Source organism: Lethenteron reissneri, chromosome 26 (assembly GCF_015708825.2).
Source record: "Lethenteron reissneri isolate LAM-NWPU_2019-01 chromosome 26, ASM1570882v1, whole genome shotgun sequence".
Classification (NCBI taxonomy): domain Eukaryota; kingdom Metazoa; phylum Chordata; class Hyperoartia; order Petromyzontiformes; family Petromyzontidae; genus Lethenteron; species Lethenteron reissneri.
The window spans coordinates 4,518,051-4,545,964 of NC_083804.1; the positions used below are offsets into that span (position 1 = coordinate 4,518,051).

General features: G+C 46.7%; 1 protein-coding gene and 1 non-coding gene across 4 annotated transcripts; both read left to right on the plus strand.

The window, feature by feature from the left end:
* The first annotated feature begins 851 nt into the window (after positions 1-851).
* On the plus strand, positions 852-27,914 carry TMTC3 (transmembrane O-mannosyltransferase targeting cadherins 3). Of its 3 annotated transcripts, XM_061559835.1 has the most exons (15): positions 852-1,016; positions 2,934-3,184; positions 3,435-3,653; positions 4,689-4,788; positions 5,142-5,257; positions 8,262-8,446; positions 8,859-9,099; positions 9,869-10,017; positions 16,316-16,436; positions 22,021-22,132; positions 22,281-22,384; positions 23,128-23,297; positions 23,964-24,190; positions 25,280-25,884; positions 27,389-27,914. In XM_061559835.1, exons 2-15 carry the CDS (start codon positions 2,996-2,998, stop codon positions 27,443-27,445), a joined length of 2,595 nt encoding a protein of 864 aa, XP_061415819.1. In that variant the 5' UTR covers positions 852-1,016; positions 2,934-2,995; the 3' UTR covers positions 27,446-27,914. The 3 variants fall into 3 exon arrangements, with proteins under 3 accessions (XP_061415819.1, XP_061415817.1, XP_061415818.1); XM_061559833.1 differs by having other exon boundaries at positions 25,280-27,914; XM_061559834.1 differs by having other exon boundaries at positions 2,988-3,184; positions 25,280-27,914.
* On the plus strand, positions 24,450-24,556 carry LOC133348102 (U6 spliceosomal RNA). Its single transcript, XR_009755780.1, has one exon. It is a non-coding gene; the product is annotated as a U6 spliceosomal RNA (small nuclear RNA).

Consider the following 27,914-nt stretch of genomic DNA (forward strand, 5'->3'; position numbering starts at 1 on the left):
GATAATGGGAGTCATGGATAATCCTGTCAAATGCAATCGATTAATCTACTTTATTAATCCGTGGAGTGCTGCACTAACCACGACTTAAGCAATGAGACGTTATTGATTAGTGCGGTATTTCATTACTCGGTTAGGTGTGCTGAAACCGATCCAGACGTTAATCGATAAATCGATGTACAGCAGTATATAGCAATGCTGCACTGACCCCGATTAAGGCATCCACTTCAATCAATTGAGCAATGTTTGCGATTAATCGACTGCGATGCTACAATGACGCAGCCTTAGGAATGAAACGTAACCGTTCAATACAATGCATTAATCGATCCAGTGCTGCACCGCGCCGGTTTGAGCAATCCGACGTAATCGATTATCACGCTATTTATTCGATTTAATCGGCTAGAAGTGCTTCACGGAGCCGGCGTTGAGAGATATACTTTTTTGCATTTTTAAATCGAATAATCATCAATGAATAATTTTAATTCCGTTAATCGATATCAATGACGGAATGTTGTCGGCGTCTGACGTATCCATCCTCAGCGGCGCGTGACGTCGTCGCCATCCCCGAGGCGCATGACGTCACGCCACTCGGCGCGCGCGCGACGTCACCGCCGAAACGTCGTCGCCCTCCCCGAGGCGCATGACGTCACGCCACTCGGCGCGCGCGCGCGTGACGTCACCGCTGAAACGTCGTAGCCCTCCCCGAGGCGCATGACGTCACGCCGCTCGGCGCGCGCGCGCGCGACGTCACCGCCGAAACGTCGTCGCCCTCCCCGAGGCGCATGACGTCACGCCACTCGGCGCGCGTGACGTCACCTCCGACACGGATGACGTCACGCCACTCGGCAGAGACAGAAGGCTGTAGGCGGTTTCCAGGCGACGGCGGTCAAAATTCGCCTCAAAGAAAAAAAGAAAAACCTCAAGGAAAAAAAAAGTTTTCCCGCGGTGCCACTGAAACCTCGCGCGGACACCACTCCACTGCTTAGGCGATCTCCACGTGAACGCGGGCATCGTCCGAGGTTTACCGCCGATGAGTTTGGCGCGAGAGCCGTAGCCGCCGCCGGTTTGAGTCGCCGGGCTAACGATGGGGGGGGGCTAGGATAGGGCCTGGGCCGCTAAGTTTGTGAGCGAAGGCCTTAAGTTGTAATGAATGGTTTTGAGTTGTTGTTGCCGTTACGGTCATTAAAGTGCTTCGGTTGCTATTGCTTTTAGCAGCCTTGCGTCGTGTCAATGTCCAGCCGCGTGCTGCTTTGATGTTGTGTGGTATTAGAATTGTACGACGCAGGCAATCGCAGAGTGTGACGCTGTACTGTACTTCTATGCGCTTACTAAACTGCTATGCTCTCAGCTACTTTACCAACCCGCACTGACAAAGGCAATGACTCATAATGCTGCGCATTTGTTAGTTGTAAACGGATTTTGGAATTGTGTACCGGACCCGTCATGGCAATGTGGAATTGACACCATTGGGTTCGGGTGACTGAAGGGTATGAGTTTCTCTCGGCGCTTGTTTGAACTGGGAGACATACGAGCGTGTAGTATGCCGTATGTGGTGTGTTATCCTCGGCATTATAACGTTGAGTGACCTGTGGACATAAGCACCGGATAGCGATCACCTGATTGACACCACGGCACCATTCACACCAAACACTACTCGCCAAACACGAAGTGTTCGACAGCCGTCAAAGACACCTTAACATTGACACCTAAACACCCACCTGACGACACTTGGCCTACCATTTAGCAGTCATCAGTCACCTAACCACCGCTAGCCAGACACCACTTCGACACCTGCAATTCAAACTCGACAGACGCCGACACTCATCTGACACCTGATAGCGGTCACTCATGTAATTTGTTTACGTAACCCCCTGTAACTACTAGAGACACGTCAATGCACTCCAAATCACGACCTTAAATTGTGAGAAATAACGTTGCATTGGGTGCTAATCACAGTAGGCTTAATAGTGCACTTAAGTGCTTCCTATTTTAATCTCGTGTTCTTACCACCACGGTGCTATATATATCGTATATGTACATTGCTTTAGTACATGCCAGACAATTATGTGTGCCATTTACCACCCATAAACACGACGAATAACGGCATGCTTTTACAAGCATGCGCTGTCCAGTAAATCATGTATGGTTGCATCGATATTTATTCTGTGAAGGCTGGCTGAAATAGGAACAATTGGGAAGCAGCATTGTTTTGATACACTGTAATTTGAATAATTTGAGCATTTGCTAGGGTATGTAAAGGTCATGCCGTATGGTTCGGGGCACACCGCATTTGAAGGAAATTGCAGCCATAACCACATAGCGTATCTTGTAGATACACGACTTATCTTTCATCCCAGGCCGTCTGTAATCCGTTTTAAGCTTGATGAGAAAGTTATTGTCAAGTGAATCGGCACATTTGTCACTTCATTAACACGTTTCCATTCTCAATGAAATCGGTTTCACTAGAGTTGCTATGATGGTTTATCTGACGGTTAGTTTAAAGTAAAGTGCATTTTCTAAAAAAAATAGTTTCAAACGTATGTCACGCAGCTCAAGACATACAGCTTAGTTTCATAGCTACAATTAGATTTTTTTGTTGCATCCTCCTTTAAGTGTATATTTTCAACTTAGTTCTTCCTGGAAATGTTCCCACTGAGGGTCTCCCTGGTCCTCTGTCCACTCGTGTCTGTCCTGGGCCATCCCCCCCATCCACTCCACTGTCTTTTAGATCCTGGTTCACCACTTCTTTTCTAGGCCTGCCTCATTCTCTGCCATGGTTTTTTCCATGTTCAATTGTCAACCTAGTTCTGAGGTCATGCAAATAAATGAGAGATGCACTGTGCACATCGACTTGCTAACAGGAGTCGACTGCTTCCATTTATCCCAACTGCTTTTTTGTGTTTCGTTTGTTGTTTCTTCCCCGTAACTCCGAATAGCGCTGTTGGCTACGTACGGTGCGAAAGAAGTTCAACAACAACTGCCCCCAACAGGATTCGTAATGGTGGCCGGGGGCTACTGGGAGGCGGGCGGGCTGGCTGTGCTGGTGGCCGCCTGCTATTACAACAGCCTGCACTGCGGCTTTGTGTTCGACGACATCTCGGCGATCCGCGACAACAAAGATCTCCGGCCGTCTACGCCGCTCGTCAACCTCCTGCGCAATGACTTCTGGGGCACGCCCATGGCGGAGGTCAGCTTTCATCCCACAGTAGCTTAACAAGGGGCTGTATGTTTTTGTTGTTATTATTGGATGTACACGCGTTCTGTATCCATCTATCTACGACGGGTCGGCAACCTTTCGAATCCAGAGCCGCATTCGGCTCTTCAGGGACCTCTTCGTGACGTTATTTATCAACAACGGTCTGTAGATATATTGTGTTTTTTTACCGAATTTGAAAAAAACGTCTCTTGTTATTTTGGTTGTCGACCGCCTGATCTAGGAGAAGAGCCACAAGTCTTACCGACCGCTCACGGTGTTCACCTTCCGCCTGAACTACATGGTGAGCGGCCTGGATCCCGCAAGCTACCACGCAGTGAACGGCGTGCTGCACTGGCTCGTGTGCGTGCTGTACCTGCGCGCATGCCGCCTCCTGCTGAGTCCCGGTGCCAGTCGTGTCGCCGCAGCCCTGTTCGCCTTGCACCCGGTGCACACCGAGGCCGTGAGTGTTGTCCGTCTTGAGTGTTAATGCTGTGTGACCAAATCAACTGGCATTTTGCCTGTAGGGTTGAGGCAAGGATTGCGTTTGAGTGGGCGATCGCCGCACACGATGGGTTTGTTGTGCTGCTGCGGGGTTACGTGGTGGGTGATAGAGGTCGGTACCAGCAAAGTCCATTGTCGTACCGTACTTTTGTTCTCCCGTGGCTATGCGTTTCCTGCCTTCAGTCCACTCTGACCAGGGTGAAGTGTGGTAAAATAATCCCCAAACACCCATGGCGTTGGAAGGCCCCCATCCACCATTGGATTAGCATGTACATTGCTGATCAGTCTGAAAGTGAATTGTCTTAGAGACACTGGTGGAAACCATGTGAGTCTATTCGCTCAAGGCCCATCATCAGAGACTGTTTGGTCAGTCTGTTATCTAAAGTCCCTCTTTTGGAGAGGTTTGCTAATTTGCTTCAGACATTTACAATTTTCACCCAATTCTATTTTTTACAGTCATGTTGACATTTGGACACAGACCAAACAAATTTTTTTTTTTTTACATATATCACTCACATCAGAGCCACACATCACATAATGAAACATTCCAAGCATACAATTGTTGGCCTTCATGTGTCATCATTCTAGTGTGTGTATTAGATTACACTCATCTCTGGCCATACAGATGAATAACTATCTTCAAACCGTAAACAAACTTAAGTTTAACACAATCATGTACAGAGCTGTGCGCCATTCACCGGTGCATGCAGGGGTAATTTATCATGCTTATTTGCACTTAGGGCATCCTGTAGGTGGTAAACCTGCTCTGCCATGGGAACATGGAATTCCCATCTCTGGCTCAGGGCCACCATTGGAGATAAGCATTGCCCCATTGCTCATCTGAGCAGGGAGACACTTTGACTTGATTTTTACAGTGAATTTGCATTTTAATCAATAGACATAAGCACTAATCACAATGCTTGTTATTACAATAAATACATTATTTTAGTTTTAAACTGGCATGCACTTTCACTTGACTTTGTCCCCACTGCAGGTAACAGGTGTAGTGGGAAGAGCTGAGCTCCTGTCTTCCATATTCTTCCTGTCCGCCTTCCTGACCTACACCAAGTCCAAGGGACCCAAAAATTCCATTGGTAAAACAGCCCTTCTCATTTTACATCTGACCTTAAAATGTCATTCTTTTTGTTAAGGAATTTAAAATCTGAGTTATGTTTTAGAGCTTGACATGTGTTATTATTTTAAATGCATCACCTGGGTTGATTTGCTTTATTAGCTGCGGAAAGTGGCGTAAATTATGTTGAGTGTTTATCTGGTTGGAACCTCCTGGTTACACCAGCCCACAGGGGATTATTGCGTCCGTCCGTCGTGCAGGGAGGGGCTGGGTGGGGAGGGGAGGGTGGGGAAGACACTATGTGTATGTATATTGGTATCATGTACGTAGAAGTAAGGCGTGTGTGTGTGTTCCGGATGACGCTGTGCTGTGCAGTGTGGTGGCCGATCACGCTGACGGTTCTCCTCGTGGCGCTCGCCACTCTCTGCAAGGAGCAGGGTCTCACCGTCATCGGCGTCTGCTGCGTCTATGAAGTCTTCGTCGCTCAAGGCGTACGTCCAACATGTGTCCTTCTGTCCCCCTGTCTGTCTGTTAAGCGTTGCAGACTGCAGGGCCATTGGTTATGTGAACACCTCCCATCTTTATACATTTAGTGGAGTTCATATATTGTCTGCCTGTGACAAAATCAGCCAGGAATGCACCCAAGTCTTGGCAGATCTCAGAAGCTAAGCAGGTTTGAGCCTGGGTGGATAGTGCTTGGATGGGTGATCACCATGCATAAAATGAATGATAAAGGCATACTGCTAGTGGGGCTATGTTGTAGGTAGCAGAGGACATTGGTGCAAATATCTGTACCTGCGCCCACATCTATGCTCTCTCCACCTTCAAGCAGCACTGACCAGCATGGTCAAGTATGGTCAGTTGACCCACATGACCTGTAAGGTGTGAGAAAGCCCTCTATCCAGCAGTGGAGTCACAAAGGGGCTCTGTATGTACACGCACTTATCGTGGCTTTAATGGCCGTATCTTTTTGAGAATATTTTCCTATTGTCTCCGGCAAAAAAGCTGTCGGATTGATATTTACATTTACACGTATAAATGTCTGTGCCACTGCAAATAAATTGCACATGACCCGGGTGACCTGAGAGTATTACCGGTGTGAATTTGCACACCGTGGCACTAGGCGCATCACAGGTTCTACTTCTAATTGCCTGCCCCAGGGCACATCGTAGGGGTTGGTGACATGGCCTAGCGGTACCGCGTTCGCGGCCTGTTGCAGAGCTTCACGGTTAGAACCCAGTGACCGCCCTGATTATTACTGTGGGTGTTAAACCGTTGACCGAGCACTTCCCTTTTAAACAAGGTCACGCTACAGGTTGCTTGGACACCTATGAATCGCCTCATCCAGCTCATCTTTGCAGTTCACACTTTTTGTCATCAGCTTTGGGCATGTTCCATTCTTACAATCCATATATGGTTAGTGGGCTCGCCATCGTGTCATACCTTTGCTTTAGTTTTTATAGTCCTGTCTTAATTATTTCAGAGCTTGTTACATTTGTTCCAAATGTATCTGGGGTTAATAAAATTTTAATATCAGGCCTCCTACATATACATATGATCCTTATGGCGATACCCCGGGGTACCAAATAATACAAAATGGCCGAGGCAATTAAATATTTTATTTCTGGGACAAAATTTTTCCCAGGGGTGTAGTTAGCTCCGCGACTGGGGTACCAATCAATCCGAAATCAGTGCTACTCCGCGATGTCGAAACGCCAAACATTACCATTAAAAATTCGTTATAGAAAAATTCAACTTTTATTAGCGCATAGTGTACAGCTCGTCGAGATGAGTCGATTGCCGCATCGCCGACCATCAACAGACAAAAAATGACTGCATCACGGACATGATGCGAGAGCCGGGGTACTATGGTACCCCGGGGTACCGCCATAAGGTTCATATATAAATGCATCTGCTTGCTCCAGGTTGTCATTGCCTATTTAAAGTTTCAGTTTACGCTCAAGGCGACTTTGGGAATTACGTTTGCAATGCTCCACCCGAAGATGGTGCTGTACTACAGAGCACGTAGCTTACAATTGTGGCGGCAGCTTCACCCACATTGGCAGTGCCATGGGGAGGCGGGGTTGGGGGCGAGGCTGGACCTTGTGCCAAATTACAGCAGATGATGCATTACTGGATGCCTAAAAATAAAAAAAATATGGTCACCGGAATCGCCCCACCAGACATTGGCGGGGGTGGGCGGGGGGGGGTGGCCGGTTGCTCGTAAAATGTAATGATCATGATGACTTGAGAACACGTGAGACATCCGTTACATGTCCACACCGTAGAAATATGCAGGTACAGAGAGAGACACACAGATACACCGAAAAAAATCAAGATGCAGAGATACGGGTTGAGGACACTAAGACGCCCATTACATGGCCACACCACATTTTGATGCTGCCAGCAATCACGGAAAAGCTTCCTGGAACTGCTTGATAAACAACGGACGGCCACACGACTGGAAATGTGGGAAAACGCGGCTTGATGCAATAATTAACGACGTCGCAAGCGCAAGTCTACTTTGGCAAACTCCTTGCCACTGGTGCCGAGTGAAATCGGTCGGCCTCGATGCGTCTAAATGACCTTCGAACTCAAAAGTTAACGTGCGGAAAGCGTGGCTGATCTGACGATATCGACACGTGTGACTGCGGTGGAACGCAAACCACGCAAGACCTGTCAGTCTGCCGGCTCCTGTAGGAGCTCCTGTAGGAGCCGGCAGAATTTGAAGGACCTCGCCATGGCCACAGACCAGCCAATATCATCATGTGCCCAATACTGGATAAACGTGTTACTGTGGTGGCAGGACATGAGAATAAGCAGAATCAGAAGGATTCGAGCAAGAGGGCTGCACACAATGTGATACATGAAACTCATCTTTCTGTTACTTGCACGCAACTCACCCTGCTACAGTCTGGAGCACAACGTGAATATTGCACGCACCCATGCGTGTGTGCAGAAGCATACGGCAGCCAAATACAAATGAAGGACAGAGTCACACGGTCTCGAGGTAAATATTTACATTGGGAGAAAATAACCCGAAGTTAAAGAAATGTATTGAAGTGTTTTACGCTGCATATACAACAATATAATTTACAGCCCGTTGGTAATTCACTGCCGGATGAAGGCCCCTCCCCAAAGTCATTTGGGTTATTTAACCATACTTCTGTGAGCTGGTCATTGCCATTTGGTGAAAAGTGGCTTCAGTACCGGTTCAGATATCACCTGCTACTGATGTTAACTGCGGCCAGGAATCAAGCATTTAATACTGACATCCCCTAGCCACCTTGCAGCCCCCCACACCTATAACACATGGCAAGCCCTCCTGGCCACCCATCCAAGCACTGTCCAGCCTCAACCCTGCTTGGCATCTGAGATCCAATGAAATATGTATGATGATTTGGTCATAGGGAATATATCCCAGTGGTTATTGTTTTGGAGTGATGGTGGTGGGTGAATGAATAATTATTGGCGGTGGTGGTTTATTTGTTGCAGCTGACGCTGCGCGATGTGCTGAGTGCAGCACGCGCAGTTGTGGTGAGCGAGAAGGGAGGCGGCACTGGGCTGCCCCCGTGGGTGCGCACCACCGCTGCCAAACTGCTGGTCCTTGTGTCCAGCACACTGCTTCTACTGCTGCTGCGAGTGCAGGTCATCCAGTCGCAGTTGCCTGTCTTCACCAAGTGAGTTGAGAAACTGGTTTAAGCCCCACGTCCCTTTGAATGTGAGTTGACTGACTTAACTGCAACAGGGCCAACTTGCTGGGTTAGTGCTGTTTGAAGTTCATGCTCAAGTTTTTCACTGCTCAAATGAACATGTCCATCAGTTTTTGCAGACCTGTCCGATATGTGCCAATTCACTCTACTAGTTATCTCCAAAGTATGAAAATTTCACATTCCTATGGCTGCAACTAGTTTCTAAAACCTTCACCGTCAACTGGCCATAGCTTAGGAATTGCTGTAAGCACGTGTTGCTTAACATGAACTACGGTTAATATATAAATCCCACGAGTATGAACTTTTTAAAAAGTGATTCTGGGCCTTTGCGTCGGTAAACACAATGCGGTGAGGTTAGTGCCGCGTGTGTCCCTCGAAGGTTCGACAACCCGGCAGCCGTGAGCGGCTGGCCTGCACGCCAGCTCACCTACAACTACCTGCTGCCACTCAACGCGTGGCTGCTGCTGTGTCCCGCTACACTCTGCTGCGACTGGACCATGGGCACGGTGCCGCTGCTGGTGACGCTTGCCGACCCCCGCAACATGGCCACGCTGGCGATGTACGCCGCGCTCGGCTGCCTGGCTCAACGCGCCCTCACTGGTGACCGGGCGCTCGCCATGGTACGGGGCCCGGGATGACACGTGTGTCGGAGGGGGGGGGGGAGACAAGAGACAGAGGGATGGAAACAGGATTCTACTTTAATATGCTAGGGAGCAAGACGACATCCTTCGCACGATGCTCCTGTTCAGTGTGTTTGTGCCTGCATGTGCTGCTCATCAACACAACGAATGTTGTCAGGAAGTCATCTGATGTCGAAATGTCAATCTCCCGTTTTGATTGGCGATGTGAAATGTGGAGGAAGAATGAAATGGAGAGACTAAGATGAAGTGAGATGGATGCATTGAGAGTAGAGAAGGATAGACTGATACAGAATGAGATGGAGATAGTGCCAAATAATGAGACAGACTGAGAGAAAGGGAGGCAGGGAGACCAAGACAGAGACAGACATTGACAGAGGCATATCATCTCACGTATGTATGTATGTTGAATTTCTTTTGCATCGTACCGTATGTAGCCAACCGTGCTAATCGGAGGTACAGTGGAAAGACAAAAAGCTAAGCACATAAGCAGTTCTTAAGAAATTAGTTTTCAATTGAGATTTAAAAGTGCATTAGCTGTAGTGGCATCCGAATATCAAACGGAAAAGCGTTCCAGATGGCTGCAGAAGCATTCCTGAAAGCACGCAATGCAATGGCTATCTTTGTTCGAGGATGGCTGGAGTTCGTGTGATGGTTGATGCTCCTTGAGATGAGCAAGGTATTGTGGTTCATTTGTGGCAAGGCACTTTGTGGGTAATGAGTATCACCTGTTCATTCATCTCCCGTGCAGGCTCTGTCTCTGCTGGTGCTGCCTTTCATCCCAGCCTGCAACCTCTTCTTCCCCGTGGGGTTTGTCGTGGCAGAGCGCGTTCTCTATGTGCCCAGCATGGGCTTCTGCATGGTCGTGGCCATGGGATGGTACAGGCTGTCTCACCTCAGGTACGGTTCGGTTCAAGCGCACATGCGTGCACACACGCATGTGCAGTGGTTGTTAAACAAATATTCGAACCTGTTCATTTTTTGTACAACCCAGAAACATCCAGAGTTGTCACTGTTCAAACAATTCTGTGGACCACTCTCAGGCCTTGCAGAAAGAGCTCTTGTCACACTGGCATCAACAGAAAATGGGCCTTATAGGTCGAGGACCTTTAAGCTCCAGGAGAAGGAGAAATGAAGTAGCACCTTGACCCGAAGGTTTCCAGTCCACACCAATTCAGCTCCCTTGGGGGGGTCCTACCACTGATGGCAGGATTGTCCCCGATCTGCACCCCATTCCCCTATTGTGGTAGCACCTGTCCCACTTCACTGTCAGGTGAGAGGCATCATTTAAAGATGAATGGACCCTCAGTCATCAGGCAAGGCTATCTTCTGGTCTTCAAAGAGGAGCCTGCCCCGTTCGGCATGGTAAGAATGATGGTTCAAATACTGGACGCTGAACGCAGACCGTGTGATTATGGGACCATCGGGATCTACCTCCAGAAGGACAGCGGAGTTTTACTCTTCTGTTCGTCATGACTCTGAAAGCATAGGAGGCTTCCATGCGACGCCTAGGTCTCGGGCATCTCAACCACTCGTTGCCCAGCTGGATGTCCCATGCAGTCACTCTGAGGTCAATGGAAAACGATGAAAACTTGGCGACCGGCTAGCAGCCATAGATTTGGCAGATGTATGGTCCCATAGACGAGACGCATTGTCAGTTGGTAAGGTTTATGGTGGGAGACTTCCGCCTGCAATACGACGATGCGGTTTTTATCTTTGACTCTCAGCCATGTGAAGGGTCGAGACCAGGGGTCGGTAACCAAAACAACAAAAAGAGAATTTTTTTTAATTTGTTAAAAAAACAATATTTAAAGAGCTGCAATGCATGTGAATACGAGATAGTCCTTAATAAATAACGTCACAAAGTACCGTATTTTCCCGCATATAGCCCGCATACGCATATAACCCGCAGACGCATATACCCCGCAAAAATAGCCTTTTGTGTAAAACAACTTTCAGATAGCCCGCACCTCCATATACCCCGCATGCATTCATATCTTTAACGTCGTTACCGCAGCTTAATTCCATCATTTATATGAAGTTTACATTTGTAATACATTCCACTATCAATTGTTAACATTAAAATCATAACGTGCACAAAGAAAACAAACTAACCGGAAACGAGTGAACGTGAAACAGTAAATAAGTAACAAAAGTAAATATCCAATAAATAAGTAACACATAACTGGTAGATAAGTAAGTACAGTTTTAGTACTGATAGATTGCGCACTGCGCAGATAATAGCGGAACTACGGTAACTCCATTGCCCCACCCCCCAACCCCCACCTCTCTCCCAGCTCTCCCGTCGCCGGTATACAAAGTGCGTCCACTTCAAACATTGTCGTTTCATTGTACAAACAATTCGAATCATTTAAAACGTGATAACATGTGCAATTTTAGTGTGAGTGGTTTATTCAGGAGTGCTTTAGTCAAATGTAAGTGTTGCATAGTGGATAGTCCTACCATGAAAACATTTAACGCGTTATGACACGTCACACGTGTAAAATCTTTTTGGGATAGCCCTCACCTCCATATAACCCACAGGGTCTTGTTTTGTTTGTATAAAGTGGTTTACCCCGCGGGTTATATGCGGGAAAATACGGTAGTCCTTAATGAGGGAGCAGCAGGTTGCTGACCCATGGCCATGGTGAACTGGACTTCCATGGTGAACTGGACTTCCGTGGTCAGGGGTCAGAAACCAAAATAACAAGAAGAGCCATTTTTTTGACAATTTCAAAAGCCGCACCGCAGTCCTTAATAGAGCCACATGCGGTTCTGGAGCCGCAGGTTACCGGCCCCTGGTCTAGACTGAAGTACTGGAGCCCATCATTTGTTCATTGCGAGGAAGGTTCATGTTCATCCATGTTTGGATGATACCTCTGTCAAGTGCTTGTTTAGATCCCTTATCGTTTTGCCAAAGAACCTTAGACACCCATAAAAAACGAAATATCGATGAATCCTTTTCCTGCTGGTTGCATGCAGGCAGTTATTACACACAGGTGATTTGCCTTTTTTTTGGAGGAAATACGACCACATGCTTAGAAATTATTACAAAAGCAGTGCCAGACGGTGCTTGTTATTGCTGCTATATGTGTATACATCCTGGCCCCGCATGCACAAAGGCAGCCTAGTTTTATGGTTCTCCGACCCATTGCTCTAGTCTGTGGGAGCCAAAGTGCGTGTGTGGCCAAGATAAATCATGCAAATGCTGTGCACAGCAAAGAAACTCCCTGTTGGCGTACCAACTTTTGTACAAAATTCTCGACCAGCAGAAACTAATCGAACAATTACGTAAATCGGAGAGAAAACAAAGACTTAAGCAATAGAGTCAAGAAGGGGGAGTAAATAAGACGGTGTGAGTCAACAACTGGTTATTAAGTGACTCCATCGGTGAATGTGGTTCCGTGACATACTTTGGTCTTGATTATATGATCTTCTTGACCAAACGGTGCTGTGATTGCCATGTGAAATTCTGAAATGTTTAAACTAATCGGGGCGGAGACTAAATACTAGCTTATTATTTATGCAATTTTAGAATACATTATTTTTCTATTTACACGGCCTGGCAGTTCTGTAATGCTTACTGACACTAATGACCTCACTAAAAATGCTATTACAGTAAAACCTTGGATTGCGAGTAACATGGTCTGCGAGTGTTTTGCAAGACGAGCAATTTTTTAAATAAATATTAATTTGATAAACGAGCGAGGTCTTGCAATACGAGTACTGTAGTACGTACAGTATATGTTTTGTCTGCCGAGTGTCACGTGATCACAACTGAGCCGATGGTTCTTCTCTCTCGATGCAGGATTGTGGGTAATCGTCTCCCATGCTCGGTCTCAGTCGGCATGCCTCACTCGTATAGTCAACATCCGTGCGAGCGTATACTGTTTACTATAGTGTTGTGACCACGAGTGTGTGCGTAAAGCATGTTTTTTATTTAGTGTCCAAGTGTAGTGACTGTTCTTTAGTAACTGTACTGCAAGTGAAAGTCGTCCTACACAATAACCCTCCTCGCCTCTCTCTCGTCTCCCTCACACCAGCCACGATTCAATGTAATTAATACATTTGATTACTTTATATTAAATGTAAATAATAAAAATATAAAATGTATTTTGTATTCATCATTTTTATATGAATACAGTATTTTTGGGTTGTTTTTCTAATGGGGAAATTCGCTTTGATATACGAGTGCTTTGGATTACGAATACGTTTCCGGAACGAATTATGCTCGCAATCCAAGGTTTTACTGTACATTGAATTTGGTCGGCCAAGTAATTTTGGATATTACAGAGGTTGTAATTGTCCCTATGTCTTGCCACAATAGTTACAGGTTCGTACAAATAACAAGACACTTATTTAAAGGCCTTCAGAAGTAGTTGCTGACGCCATCTTTCAGTGCCATTCTATGACATGAGGTGATGCGTTCTTTGCATTGAGATTTACACGTTAAACTTTATTCACCTTGGGATATGACGGTGATATAAAAATTAGAACATAACTGTGGAAACATGCACAATCTTGTACCAGTCCGGGACCGGCAGCTGAGCGGTAGAACAAGCGGTTCACAATCAGAAGGTTGCTTGTTCTAACTCTGGTTAGCCATCGACTCAGACCATCATCTGCTTGGATCAATAAAATGCATATTGCTTTGTGGGGAGTCAATAGTGGTTGTCCTATGGATTGATTCACCTCTGCCATAAGAATGTGGAAATTCCACCACCGGCTCAGGGCTGTAAATAAGAAATGAGCACTGCCTCAATTCTCTTTGACACCACAAAATCACATTTGCATGAAAGCATCTTACATTAAACACTGTCATAGAAACAAACAATGATATAGAAACGTTGCATTGACATTCTGTGCACAAACTCACTTGCCTCTGCATTTATTAATGTTATTACCATTAATATGCAAGGCAGCACGTTACATAATAGTTGAAAAACATTTGTGGTTGAGTTTGTCATGCAGTAGATAACATTATGACAACCCCATAGCTTGTTCATGTGCATGCATGAAACGTGTACATATATTTTACTTGAGATGCTATCGCGGCATTCCACATTTTCTATGGTTCCTGGAACAGTCAGCACTCCTGTCACACGTGATGAATGCGATGTGAGCTCTTGGCGCAGTCATTTTCTGCAAGAGACTTATGCTTCTGTGCTGTGTGCGGAATGAAGTCTTGGCCGGTGCTCATTCCATTGTTTAAAAAATGCTTGGTCACATCCAGAAATGCAGTGCTGGCTCATGTGTAAACACTGCCAGGCCAAAGTCATTGTCATCTGAAGCAAATGCTTAACCAAAACCTGTTGACCCAATAGAATTTAAAGTATCGTCAAAAATATTGTTGTGTCAAAACAAGCATGTGTTGTGCTCAAGTTCATTCAGGGGCACTGGATTAAGGGTTATAAAAAAAACATCCACATTCCAATGGTGGGATTGGTTTCGCCATAGGCCAGCCATTTTTGAGATCCCACAAAGCATTGCTCACTTTAACGAGCCTCGCAGGATAAGGGTTACTCGTATGCAGGGCTGAGTTGACCCCCGACTGTGAATTAAAATCGGCGACCTTTTTAAATGGAGTGTACGGACCACTGTTCCATCCACCCAGGTGGATGGCACATTTAAAAACGATGTCCAACTCACAATCGGAAGGTTGTGAGTTGAAATCCCATTTTTGTGATCGCTACAGGCCTTCTTTTGTCCTGGGTTAATAAAATAAGCACAGCTTTTTGGGAAGTCAACAGGCTTTGCCTCTTTGAATGCACCAGTCCCTATCATAGACAGCGGAATTTCCACCGTTGACCCATGACCGGGTACATGGGCTGATAAGCAATGTTCAATACATATTTTGGCACGAGAACATTTTTAATTACTTATAAGTTTTCCTAAAATTGTCACGAATAACAAGTTACTGCATGAATTTTATTCAAAATAATTTTACCGGAAGACCATCTGGCAATCACGACACTTCATTAATAACTGACGCTTTTACATATGATAACAGGAAAGAGAAACACTGGCAATGATTTCGAGTCTAAAGCTATTGTTCTATCTTGTGTTACAGCTGGATCATTTCCATTTGGGTTATGTGACCCCTCTTCTTGGAATAGCTTAGAATGCCTGGTGATTTTTCAAAAAGATGTGTCTTCGAGGCAGACTTGCATACTCCTGTCATTGTTAACAATGGGGGGCATTGTTGACTCCTCGGTATTACAAACGGGATGTTCCTCTGATAAAAGATCAGCGTTTGTGCGGAAGGGGAAGGTCGTTTTGAGGTCCGGAACTTTTTCGCACGATCTCACACTGGTCTGCATCTTACTGAGAATGCCAGAAAGATGGCCGTTAAACAGCTTGGCAATGAAGAAATACAGAGTGATAGTCTTTTAGGCGTGTATACGTACATACATACCGACAAAACACATGCAGATACACAGGCAGATATGAATTGAATAGAAACAGTGACTCTTAACCAAAATCACCCTGAATCCACAAGATTTCTACTTCAGATGTCGTAAGCTAAGAAAGGCATCCTGGTTAGAACTTAGATCTCACAGTACCGAGGAATTCCAGCTGTTCTTAATTTTGGGCTGTCTTGAAGGAGGCACCACAACATTTATGAGTTAGCATTTGTATTCCACATTTGTATCACATAGTATATATATCTGTGTCCCAGTGTTTGGTGCATTGTATTGAGATGCATTTGAATTCTGGTGTAATGAAAATCCACATTGTATTGTATGTGGGGCTAGGGAGTGACAAAGGGAATGTTTTCATCCCATACCCATGATCTTGACAACAGTTTATATTCCCATTCCATCCCTGGAGAAATGCTCCCATTCTCTCTCACCCTGTCATGGACAGATGAAAGAAAAACTGAAGTAGATAGATGAGAGGGCACTCGAAGGCCACACAAAAGAGATAATATACAAATGACAGTTCCAAAGATATGACAGCGCATGCATGCAGCACGAAGAATACTGTGCAGGTGAAACACAGACTAAAAATGTACCACATGGATACAAAAACGTATGTATCTTATTACAGATGATTCATTACAAAAAAAAACGCACAGCATTTCTGGCGATGAGAGGTGTCGACGGACACGGCCGTGTCAAGACGCAACTACGAGTGGCACCGTCGTTACCGATATCATTGGACGTTGGGTAACCTTCACTTCTTGTAACGCTCGCAGGGCCGTGCGCGTGCTGACGTGGGCTGGCCTGGTCCTCCTGCTGGCGACGCATGCCGTCAAGACCGTGCACCGCAACGGCGACTGGGAGACGGAGTACACGCTTTTCACGTCGGCGCTCAAGGTATCGCTCGGACAAGAGCACGCACGCTGCACGCAGCAGCAGCGGAGACAGAATAGACATTGAAAGGGGGAAGTGGCGGTGGGGGGTGGGGGTTGTTAAGCACCAGAGGTGTGTTGGGGTTAAGGATAGTGTCAGGATAGAGCAACATATTCGTCAATAACAACTGTGGCTAAAATGTGTAGTAGGCGATGTTTGAGGCAATGGTCCTTCATAGCATTTGTGTGCTGTAGAGAAGGGCCATAGTGAAATATGGGAGAAACACGGTCAACCATGTTTTTATATCTTCATGTCTGTGTTGTTTGATGACTTCCTGAAACAAGAGATAGCAAATACTTTTAGGTATTGGTTTAACATGTGAGAATGTGCATTGACAATTTTTAGTCGGAAAGAATACATAAAGTGAACAAAATGGCATTTTCTTTGGAACTTAATATGTGGATCTTATTATCCCCTTAGAGAAAATATGGACTGCACTATATAAGTGATTGACCCTGCGACACAACCATTATTCTTTCTGGTGCATATGTTATCAAGAAACTGACTGGTGTGGGATTCAGGGCACATTCGATTCCAATTTATGCTTGACTCAGACTATGGTGGGAGTTAAAATATAACCAGTGTGGGATTGAGGCTTGGACCACAGTAAGCGTCTTTCTGACTCACCACTGTGTGGTTCAGGCGGTGGTTGTGACATGTTTACAAGCGATGGTGTAAATAACAAATATATAGTTTTAATCAAGAAGCGATAGAATGGGTAGTTTATGAAGTAAACTTTTTGTATCTTTGGACCTTATTTATCCAAGCTTCCGTGAAATACCGTACAGCCCATAACTCTACTGATAACGACACACAAATGGTTCACTGGCTGGCAGTGTGCTATACAAAATAAGTAAGCAGATAATGTCTTCTTCAAATTTATATTTATTTGCCATTCGCCTCATGGCCCTCAATCATCGCTGGTGAAATTATTCACTCTCAGAAGGCCGTGGCGATATTTGAAATACTTTTTTTTTTATCATGTGGAGATAAGGAAATATGATGTAGTGTTTACTTATTGATTGTGCTCTACAAGTGAACTGCTCAGCATGTTAGACAGCCAACTGTTGGAGTGGATCATACGGTACAGTAACTACTCTGCAGATCTCTTGTCATATTCCTGAGGGGAGAGTGTGGCATTGGTTTTGCACGATGTCTCTGACACACCCCGACTGGACATCTGTGAAAAAGAGATTCTTAGCTCATCAGATTTCTCCTGTCTAAATTAAGATTCTGATTCTATGCACAGTAGTTTATCAGTAGAGTACTGTGTAAGCGCTTGTGAAGTATTGTTCACCGCAAATATTCTGCCGTGCACACGTTAACCGCAGAATGATATTGGTTATTGCTGCAGCTGTTGAGCATCGGTTGAATTGTGTTGATCAGAAGTTGCTGTACTTTTACCTCCTCAACCTTTAAAAAAAAAAGTTTACTACAATCCCATTTTATGACAGCTTAAGCCCTTGTCACACTGTACAACGTCACGAAAGGTTGCAAAATTAACTCCTTTCGCGTGTAAAGCTTCAAATTGCACAACACAGATCGTTGGAATAGCGGCTTGCATAGTTGAGTCACGCTGTACGGCACTATGACGATACACGATGTGATGTCCTACATCATTTTGTGTGTAACTGTCGGTCCTTCTCACACCGAATAACATAACGAGACTTGAACACCACACAATGATCTCGGCGTGATCCACCTACCCATATCCAAAGCTCTGTATTTCTGGCATCTGTGAGCGCACGGACTTCGGACTTGGGAGTCCAGCATGCTTTAAACCTTTTAGATTGCTTCGGCAATGAGTCATACATATGTGGCCCCAGTTAATCAGCCAAAGCTTTGCACCCTCAGAATAGTCGAATGTGAACTGGGTAGTTTTGTGAATGACATTGGTTCATTGTTTCTGAATACCGGAGTTGACTTAATGATGTGTAGGTGTGTGTTGAGAGGGGAGCGATAGTATAGCGGTTAGCGTGCTGCGCTTCGAACCTGGCGACCCTGGTTCGATTCCTGCTCACAGCCAACACCAGTGACGATTATCTGAACCGCTCCTGGGCCTCCCCTAGGTCAGGGGTCGGCAACCAAAATAACAAGAAGAGCCATTTCTTTCCAATTCGGTACAAAATTCAGTATTTCAAGAGCCGCAATGCATCTATGTACATACTGTACATACGTACATATCGTCAAGAAGCAGCCCGTAAAGAGCCGCATGCGGCTCCGGAGCCGTAGGTTGCCGACCCCTGCCCTAGGTCGACTCAGCCTCAAATGAGTACCTGGTGCGATGTGTAAACATCGCCACGAGGGAGACAAGGGCGGGCGGGCGTGGTGTTGGCCACCCACCCCCTCGTGTGCCGTGCCGGCCTTTATAGGTGCTCGCTAACAGCACTTGCCCCTACAGACTGTTAAGGCTATAAGGGGGAGCTTTGTCTTTGTTGAGAGGAGCGGTTCTCCTCTTGTGTATGGCAATATGTTCAGGAGGTAAACGCCAGTGTCGAGGTCTGCTCGCCATGAGAAGGCTTCAGGAGAGAGTTCATGTCGTAGGGGAGCAGTTGTGCAGTGGTTAGGCACTGTGCCAAAACACCCGGTGAACCAAGTTCGATTCCCACTCACGATCACTAACAGTCGCAAATATTTGAACAGGGCCTGGACCTCTCCTAGGTGGACTCAGCTTTAAATGAGTACCTGGTGTGGTTGTGTAAACATCAGCACTGGGGAGACAAAGGCGGCCAGGCATGGTATTGGCCACCCTGGTGTGCCGTGGTGGCCTTCATATGTGCATACAGCACTTGCGACAGCAGTCTGTTCAAGGTGACATGGGGGATCTTTGTCTTTTGTGTGTTGGGTGAGAGTGAGAGCTGTTTAAATAGTAAATGGGGAAGTGAGAAGGGAATGGTTTCACATTTGGACTGTACGTAACACGAAATAATCTTTTAGTAGAAAAGTTTACTTCATCTGGAAATAATTGGATTCCGTGAATCGTGCTAGATCTGACTAAGTACACATGCACGTGTTTGCAATGTGCACTCAAGTGATTCGTATATTTGTACACATTCACTTGTTTTTGCATGCTTGTATGTGTTATTTTATGCATTTGTGTGCTTTGTCTGTAATATTTATGAATATATAAAACTTCAGAAAAGCATCATGATGACCATTGTGTTGCAGACATTTTCAGGTATCCCATTGCTTAACTGTGCCCTTTCCCATCACGAGCAATATTTGCAGTTCGTGTCTGGCTGTGGCTCGATCGTGAAGTAGAAATGCATCCTTGTCCGCCGTGTTGCAAACTGCCCATAATGCAATTTTTGCCGAAGTCTCTTTACCATTGTTGTACTTTCCACCTATGCTCCACACAATTGTTCTCCCCTATCGTGAGCTTCCTTTTTTATCGAGTCAAGTGTTATTTTGTTACGTTCCAATTTGGGAAAGTTGCCTGGTGTTAGAATATGACACGTTGGTTTATTAGATATTTTAGTAGGTTGATGGTGCGTGCCACTAATCCAGGGTCGCCATGGTGGCGAGATGTTAAATACCTTGCCTGGTATGCAGGAGTTCGTGGGTTCGATCCCCACCCTGATGCCTGTATATTTGGAATTTGCATGTTCTCCCCGTTGTCATGTGGATTTTTCTCCGGGTCTCCAGTTTTTCCCTCCACATTTAGAAACATGCGTTTAGAGTATTTGCCTGCTATAAATGTCCACATGATAAGCCACTTCGTTGAGCTATAATTTGTGGCCAGGTCGCTTCTGAAAAAATTATGTAGCTCAGTGGGCCTTACCTAAAATAATAATCTATTTTTAGTTCATTGGAGATAATGTTGTTGATGTGAGACTGCTACCCGGTAGGCCTTTGAGGTGGCCAGAAACGGGGCAGTGCAGAGTGCACCGTACTTAGATGTTTGCTAATTATGGATTCCAATGCTGGGGATTTCCCACATACTCCCGTTTCCTCCCGCTTGTAAAACGGTCTCGGAATTTCCAACCATGTCACGCAGGGCAACATGAGTCTGCACACTCATTTTTGTGGGGGTTTTTTGTCCATGGAAAATAAATGACTGCTTCTTAATTACTCTTTGATGAATGAAATATTGAGGGAGGGTTGTTTTTCTGCTGCTCTCATGACATATTATTTGCCTTGGGTATGACATATGATCCACATAAACCTTTTGATGCAAACTGGCACAAACTGAGCAGCACAGTACAAACACAATAAAAAAAATCCAATTTGGAATTCCAGTCAATCAAGTGAGGCTCTTCATTCAGATATGTCCGTGTGGAATGCCTTATGCTGAAATATCACATGTAATCATGATATACTGCTCTCTTTGCTTATTAAATCTGAGAATTATGCGTTCACATCAGTGGAAATATAATTTTTTTCCAAACATAGCGTGTTTGATGGCTTCATAGTGCTTATCAGTGACTGCACCAAAAACATTAAAATCGTATCTGATTTAGGAAAGCTCACATTTGAAGACTATTTATGAATATTTAAAAATATAATTTTTTGGATGGCTTGCAAGAAAATACGCTTTACAGAACTTAAAAGGGAGCCTATTGAAGTGGCTCCAATCACATTTCTGTAAAGAATTGCTGTGGAAATTCCCAGACATCTGGTGGTTGTCGGAGAATGCATAGAGTTAAACGTCTTAATATATTACAACAGATAACCCTTTATTCCGCAAAGTCAAAAGTTCAATCAGTGGATTGGTATTTATTTTCATTGACGGATGGCTACTAACTGACCCTCTACAATAGAAAACCAAAAATAATCATTTGCGTACCTTGGGGAGCATGTAAATATTAATATAGATAAGCAAACAATGTCTCATTCATATATCTGTCTTTCCACCTAAGAAAATACTTTTATCCTACAATAGCTAGGCTTGTTCGTAGATAATTTAGTATAGTTTGAAAACATCTATATTAATATTTATTCATGAAATCCTCACTCATTCTTAAAACTTATATTTAGGAAGGTCCCACATAGACCAGTTTCTTGTGCAGGAATTTTTGTCTTCGAAAAGAAAACCAGAGTACTAGGAGAAAAATGACACATTAGATGCGATAACACTCACTCGTTCTCACGGATGAATCGAGAAACCGTTTGGTGTACTGCAGTCTCTTAGCTACCTTGCAGCCCTGTGGATATGATAGTCTTACAAATATACCTAATCTGCCAACCATAGCATCCAACGAGCTTAATTGCATGTGTGCCCTCACCATGCTTAGCTGTCATAGTTAAGAGCTGTACACAAACCCAGGTAGCCCGATGGCAATGGGATGGCACCACTGGGATCCTGGTTTCTCTTCCACTTGAAGGGATCTCAAGAGTATCTCTCTGATGTCCACTTCTGGTGGGCCGTTCGCTAACACGAAGCGTTGTACTGCTGTGCCAGACCTCGGAATGGCTATTTTGTCTCATGACATAGCACCAATAGCACAGGTGGGATAAAGTTGCTGGGAAATGTATCTTTTTAAAGAGCCGTATACAGCCCTGAATATGCCCCCTGATAAACCTCCCCCCCCCCCCTCCTTCTTTGCAGGTGAACAAAAACAACGCGAAGCTGTGGAACAACGTGGGCCACTCGCTGGAGAATCAGATGAACTACACGGGGGCACTGAACTACTTCCTTCAGGCGGCGCGCGTCCAGCCCGGTGCTGCCTCTTGCACGACCACACGGCATCACGGTCGCACCACACTTGCCCCCCACCAGTGCTCGCTCGCCCGCCCGCCCGCCCCGCAAAGTAGCAGTGCCGTTTCGCTCCCCGCTGACGTTTTTTTACGTCGCTCTATGCGCTGCAGATGATGTCGGTGCGCACATGAACGTGGGCCGCACTTTCAAGAATCTGAATCGCACGCGGGAGGCCGAGGACGCCTACACACAGGCCAAGGCGCTCATGCCGCAGGTGGGGCTATGCTGCGCTGCCCCCAACCCCCCCCCACCATCGGACTCATCTGCCCGCCTTCTCTTCATTGACCCAGCGGCTTGCTATGAACCTACCCCGCCCCATCACCCATTCGTCTGTGCATTGTGCTCTCCACCCATCATCCATACCCACCCAAACTCCCACCTGCTCACCCGATCACCCGCTTACTCTCACCCTCCCATTGAGGTTAAGTGCACTCCTCTCTGATTGACCACACTCCCCTGCCCACTCTCTCATCTTATCACCCACTTTCTCAGCCACTCTTACCCTCACCCTGGAATCCAATCTCCCACTCACGTGATCATTCGTCATCCCCTCACTCACCTACGCAGCCATTGTATTCTCCCACTCTCCCACCCACTCTTCTGACAGCTCACTTGGCTACTCTCCTGCTCTGCAGTTCACGTCACTAATCTCACATCACCCTTTCATGTTTTCTACCCTCTCGCCCACCTTATTACTCACTTGCTCACCCACTCTTCCACTCTCCTTTATACTTTACCACTCTCCCATCCACCCACTGTCCCACCTATCTACCTGCTCCCCAAACAGCTATCCCACTCTCTCACACATACCCTCTCATCTCAACACATCTGCCTGCCCTCCCAGTCACCCAAATCCACGACCCTGCACAGTTTGATGAATAATGTTGTTACCCAGGAATCTCTGCAACTGAACCATCTAGTTTCCACCGGACTTTCCCCGTGTCCTCCCCCCACCAGGTGGTGCCAGGCAGGAAGTATTCAGCGCGAGTGGCTCCAAATCACCTGAACGTGTACCTGCACCTGGCGAGCATCATTCGCACCAACGAGTCTCGCCTGCAGGAGGCCGACTCGCTGTACCGCCAGGCCATTGCCATGCGGCCCGACTTCACGCAGGCCTACATCAGCCGGTATGACACCCCTTTGTGCGGTCGCTCGCTGTGCTGTCAGCGGTCGGCGTGCCAAATTGTCCCTTAAAACACTTTGTCCTTTCTTTGTTGGTTCGTAGCTGGGCTTGGGCTCACTGATGAGCCGTTATGGGAGTAAAACACGTCTGTGGTGACACTGCCAAAGTTCCTTTGTTGAATGATTTTCTGCTGAGAGGCTGAGCTATCATCATGCAAAGTCTTCCATTTTGCATATTTAATACCTTTTTGTCATATTCTTTGAAAGCCAAAGTGGCAGCTGTGATCCACCGGTGGAAATTACATATTCTCATGGTGAGAGCCAGCCTGTCTATGCAACAATTACTGTCTTGATTTTGTACAAAGTGGTACTCATATTTTTGGTAAGTCAGTCTTCGAATGAAATTTGAAATTGAAACCTTGCCTACACTTTAAGCATAGCGCCACTCGGCCAGATGATAATGTTTAGTTCTAATTCCATACCCACAATGCAGTTTTGCGAGACCTACTTTTTCACTCGGCATTCTCAACATCACTCTGTGTCAAGGTCTTGTATCAACACCAAGACAAAATTGAAACGAATTTATCATTTCAGACAATTGTCGCTGCCTGTGACCTTGTGACCCCGCACTTACCCATAACCCTGTGACCTCATGACCCCTCTGCGGTTAGTGGGGAGCTGCTGCTGAAGATGCAGCGGCTGCCAGAGGCGCGCGCGGCATACGAAAAGGCCGTGGCGCTGGACGGGGACAACGCCGACCTCTGGTACAACCTGGCCATTGTACACATCGAGCTGCGGCAGCCGCGCGACGCCCTCGCCCACTTTGAGCGCGCGCTCGCCCTCAAGCCAGCGCACCGCCTCGCGCTCTTCAACTCCGCCCTGCTCATCCAGGAGACTGGTGCGTGCGTGCGCACATGTGCGTGTACTTGGCAGTAGGTCGAACTCGGCCTCAAATGATTACCGGGTGTGGTGTGTAGACATCGCCACTTAGAGAGACAAAGGCAGCCGGGCGTGGTGCTGACCACTCACTCCCTCGGGCGCCTGGTATACAGGAGGGTCATGGTAAACTAAAAATTGTTTACGGTAGTTTAGTGTGTTGTGCTGTGCCGACCTTCATAGGTACTTGTGAACAGCACTTGCCCCAACAGTCTGTTAAAGGCTACACAGGGCTTCTTAGTCGTTGTGTACTTTGGAATGATACAGAGAAGACTAGCGTGGCCCCTGTACAAGGGTGACACAAATTAATAAAGCATTGCATATTGGCCAAAATCTGAACCAGTCTTGGGCCTTCTAGGAGTACCTGTTTCAGTGTGCAAACATCAGAACTCATCCACCAACTTTGATTTAAGACAGAAACAATGTTTGGCGACTGCTGGCTCACGTGCCTGGAGCAGTCGGTCACTGAGCTTCCCGAACCGCTGAGTCACTGCCGTCATTCAAAAAACGAACTCAAAACCTCGTCAAGAGCCACAAGTGACACTACACATCTCAATCTCATTGGATGGGACGAATGGTGACTGTTTAACATCTGTTTTTACACGCTTTTATTTAACTCACTCTGTTGTCGTATCCTCAAATCTTGTAACTCGATTTTAACCCACTTCCCAATGTCGTATCGACTGCAAACTTGATATACGTATGCCATACTGGTGACAATACCATATTCTATCATAAAAAATATAAAATATATATTTTTAAACGATCTTTTTTATATGTTATGTTTCGGCTTGGGTCTAATTGTCCGCGCTCAACTCACGTTGGCTGTAAATCACCACAGGTCCCTTACTTATGGCGAGCCTTCGCGGTATCTTCCTGGAGTCGTGGAGTTCTGCCATTACTCTTACTCGTATGGTACATTTCATTAAAGCGTGTTTTTTTTTAAGTATTTTAAAATATTATTTTTGCAAACGGCTTGCTGAATTACAGCGCCTTAGAATCCGCCTCCTCACTTGCCTGCCCGCTCCCCCCCCCCTCTCCATCTCCGCAGGTGCCAGCGATCTGCTGGAGGAGGCTCACGGGCGGCTCCTGCGCTACGCCGAACTGGAGCCCTCCGACGAGAAGGCCTACTTCAACCTGGGCATGGTGGCCACCGACATGGGCCGCGCAGACGAGGCGGAGCGCTGGCTCCGGCGCGCCGTCGCCCTGCGGCCCGACTTCCGCGGCGCGCTCTTCAACCTGGCGCTGCTGCTGGTGCAGTCGCGGCACGAGCTGGACGCGCTGCCCGTGCTCGAGCAGCTGCTGGAGCACCACCCGCAGCACGCCAAGGCGCTGGTGCTGCAGGGCGACGTGCTGCTGAACCGGCGGGGTGACGCGGCCGGCGCCAGGCGCGCCTTCCAGCGGGCGCTGGCCGCCGAGCCGGGCAACTCGCAGGCCAAGCACAACCTGTGCGTAGTGATGTTCGAGGAGGGCGAGCTAGCGCGTGCACACGACTGCCTGCGCGAGGCGCTGGCCATGGCGCCTGACGAGGAGTACATCCGGCGTCACCTCGCCGTCGTGGCTGCAAAGCTCGCCGAGCACGAGCGGCAGCAGCACCAGCAGCAGAACCAGCAGCAGAACCAGCAAGAGCAACAGCAGCATCAGCAGCAGGAGGAGGTGCGCAATCGGCAGCAACAACAGAATCGACAGAAACCGCCGAACCAGCGAGAGCAGGAGCAGAATGATTACGTAGAGCAGCATCGGGAGAGTCATCAGCAGCAGCAGAGTAGTGATGATGTCGGAGAGGAACCGTCGGGGATGAGGAGTCACCGACGAGATAGTGATAGCCTGAGCCCACAGGCAGAGAATGATGGGAGGAAGCTCAAGGAGGATGTGGATGGGACGAGCGAGGCCCCTGCTGGGCGGGCCCAGGACATTGAGCGGAAGCGCAGAGAAGCGCTGAAGCGGCTGGAGGAGATAGAGCGAGCGTTAGATGGCATCTAGGGGATAGTCCGGGACGGGAGTTCTCAACCCATGGGCCTGCTGAGAATCTGGAGGATGCAAGCACCAATAGTGAGGATTCAGACAAGGCTGCGTAACTTTGCACACAGGTAGCTTTTTTGTTGTTACAAAGCCAAGACAAAGTTGACTGTACAGGCGACCCCCGCACCTTCGACCTAAGTCGAACCCCTATTTCCCATAGGCGCAATATTATACATTGGAGTTGCATTCTTGGTAAACCCATTACATACCATGTAATACAAACATTTACCACGAAAATTTATGAAAACAACCCGAACAAACATTATTGTAACTTAAAATAACCTTTACACACATTTATTAAGTAAAAACAGACACTTATATTTGAAAATCCTCAAGTACTTTTCTGCATCTTCTTTTAAGCCGTAGCGAAAGGTGAAAAAAAAATTTTTTTCTAAATTTACAGAGAATTTACGAAGAAGTGAGGAGCGATGTGAAAGAGATGCTGCGTTTGCTCTCGGTGCAGCTGCAGACTGTCGGGCGAGACTGTACATAGGCATTCAGCAGAAGAACAAAGCAGCGCTACCTGGTGACGATTGTGCCCATAACACGCGCAGATTTGTTGCCAACCGACTCGGTGTCGGTAGCAGCTGTTAGGTGGTCGTAGATACGAGTTTTGGTCGTTACTGTGGGGGTCTTAATTACTATAACAAAGGTCGTAAAAGCGGAGGGTCACAAGTCGAGCCGGCGTAAGTCGGGGGTCACATGTAATTAAGAACAAGGCTCTGTTGTCAACCTATGTCGCGTTGTCTGCATTATTTTATTAGGCAATTCTAATGCGGTAAATATGTAGCATTATTGACAGGCTAGCCATTAATGACTGTGGGGTCATTATCTGGCATGATGCGCTTTTCCCATAAGTCAGTTGAACGTTGTGGCGTCGTGTAGGGCTGTGGATGCCACAGTAACTACGATCACAGGAAGCTGCATCACAGGAAGTTGTCACATCACTCCGATGGTGAGAAATCACCCTGTACAAATGTTCTACTTGTGGGCTATGCTTAGGAGGTTCACAGAATTTCTATAATCATTGGTCATTATTTATCGAGCAGATGAGCAACTGAGTTTCAAGGCCTTTTGTTTTAAGGAGAGCTGCTTCGGATGTTGGACAATCCCTCATGAGTATTATTGTGTGCACTAGATGGAACTGAAGTATCTGGAGAAGATGCATGCAGACGAGGAGAACGCACTAAAATAAATCCATCGTGGGCGTAAGTCGGGAATCTACTTCCTGTGCTGCCTCTTTCGGTCAACCTTGATGTCACCTGCAGATTGGACACCTCAAGATCACCGTGTTCTATGCACAGTCCGCCGCCAATCCCACCTTTGTTATCTTTACCACTCAACAAAGTGCTCAGGGGTCTGCACGGCATCTTTGAGTCGGCGCCCCTTCACGCCTACTTCTGCAACCCTAAATGATAATATAACACTATTCTACACAACACTAATTGCTTCCTGTCGCTGTTGCAAAATGAACATCTGACCTGTAAGCACTGCTGTCACAGTCTCATCATTGCTATCCTGTCTGGCTTCAGTCTTCCCATTGATCACCAACATCCAGTGCCTGTATCGGTAATTTCCCCTGTATTCGTCATGTACGTGGGCCATACCAACCGCAACCTCTTTTACCTTTCATAAAGTCCTGGCCTGATACATTTCGCGAAGAA

What these genes read in the sequence shown, in the direction of transcription:
- TMTC3 (XM_061559833.1), top strand. Translation starts at nt 2,996, where the DNA reads ATGGTGGCCGGGGGCTACTGGGAGGCGGGCGGGCTGGCTGTGCTGGTG. An exon ending in ACCCGGTGCACACCGAGGCC is followed by an intron (nt 3,654 to 4,688) that starts GTGAGTGTTGTC and finishes TCCCCACTGCAG; the next exon opens with GTAACAGGTGTAGTGGGAAG. An exon ending in GTGACCGGGCGCTCGCCATG is followed by an intron (nt 9,100 to 9,868) that starts GTACGGGGCCCG and finishes TCTCCCGTGCAG; the next exon opens with GCTCTGTCTCTGCTGGTGCT.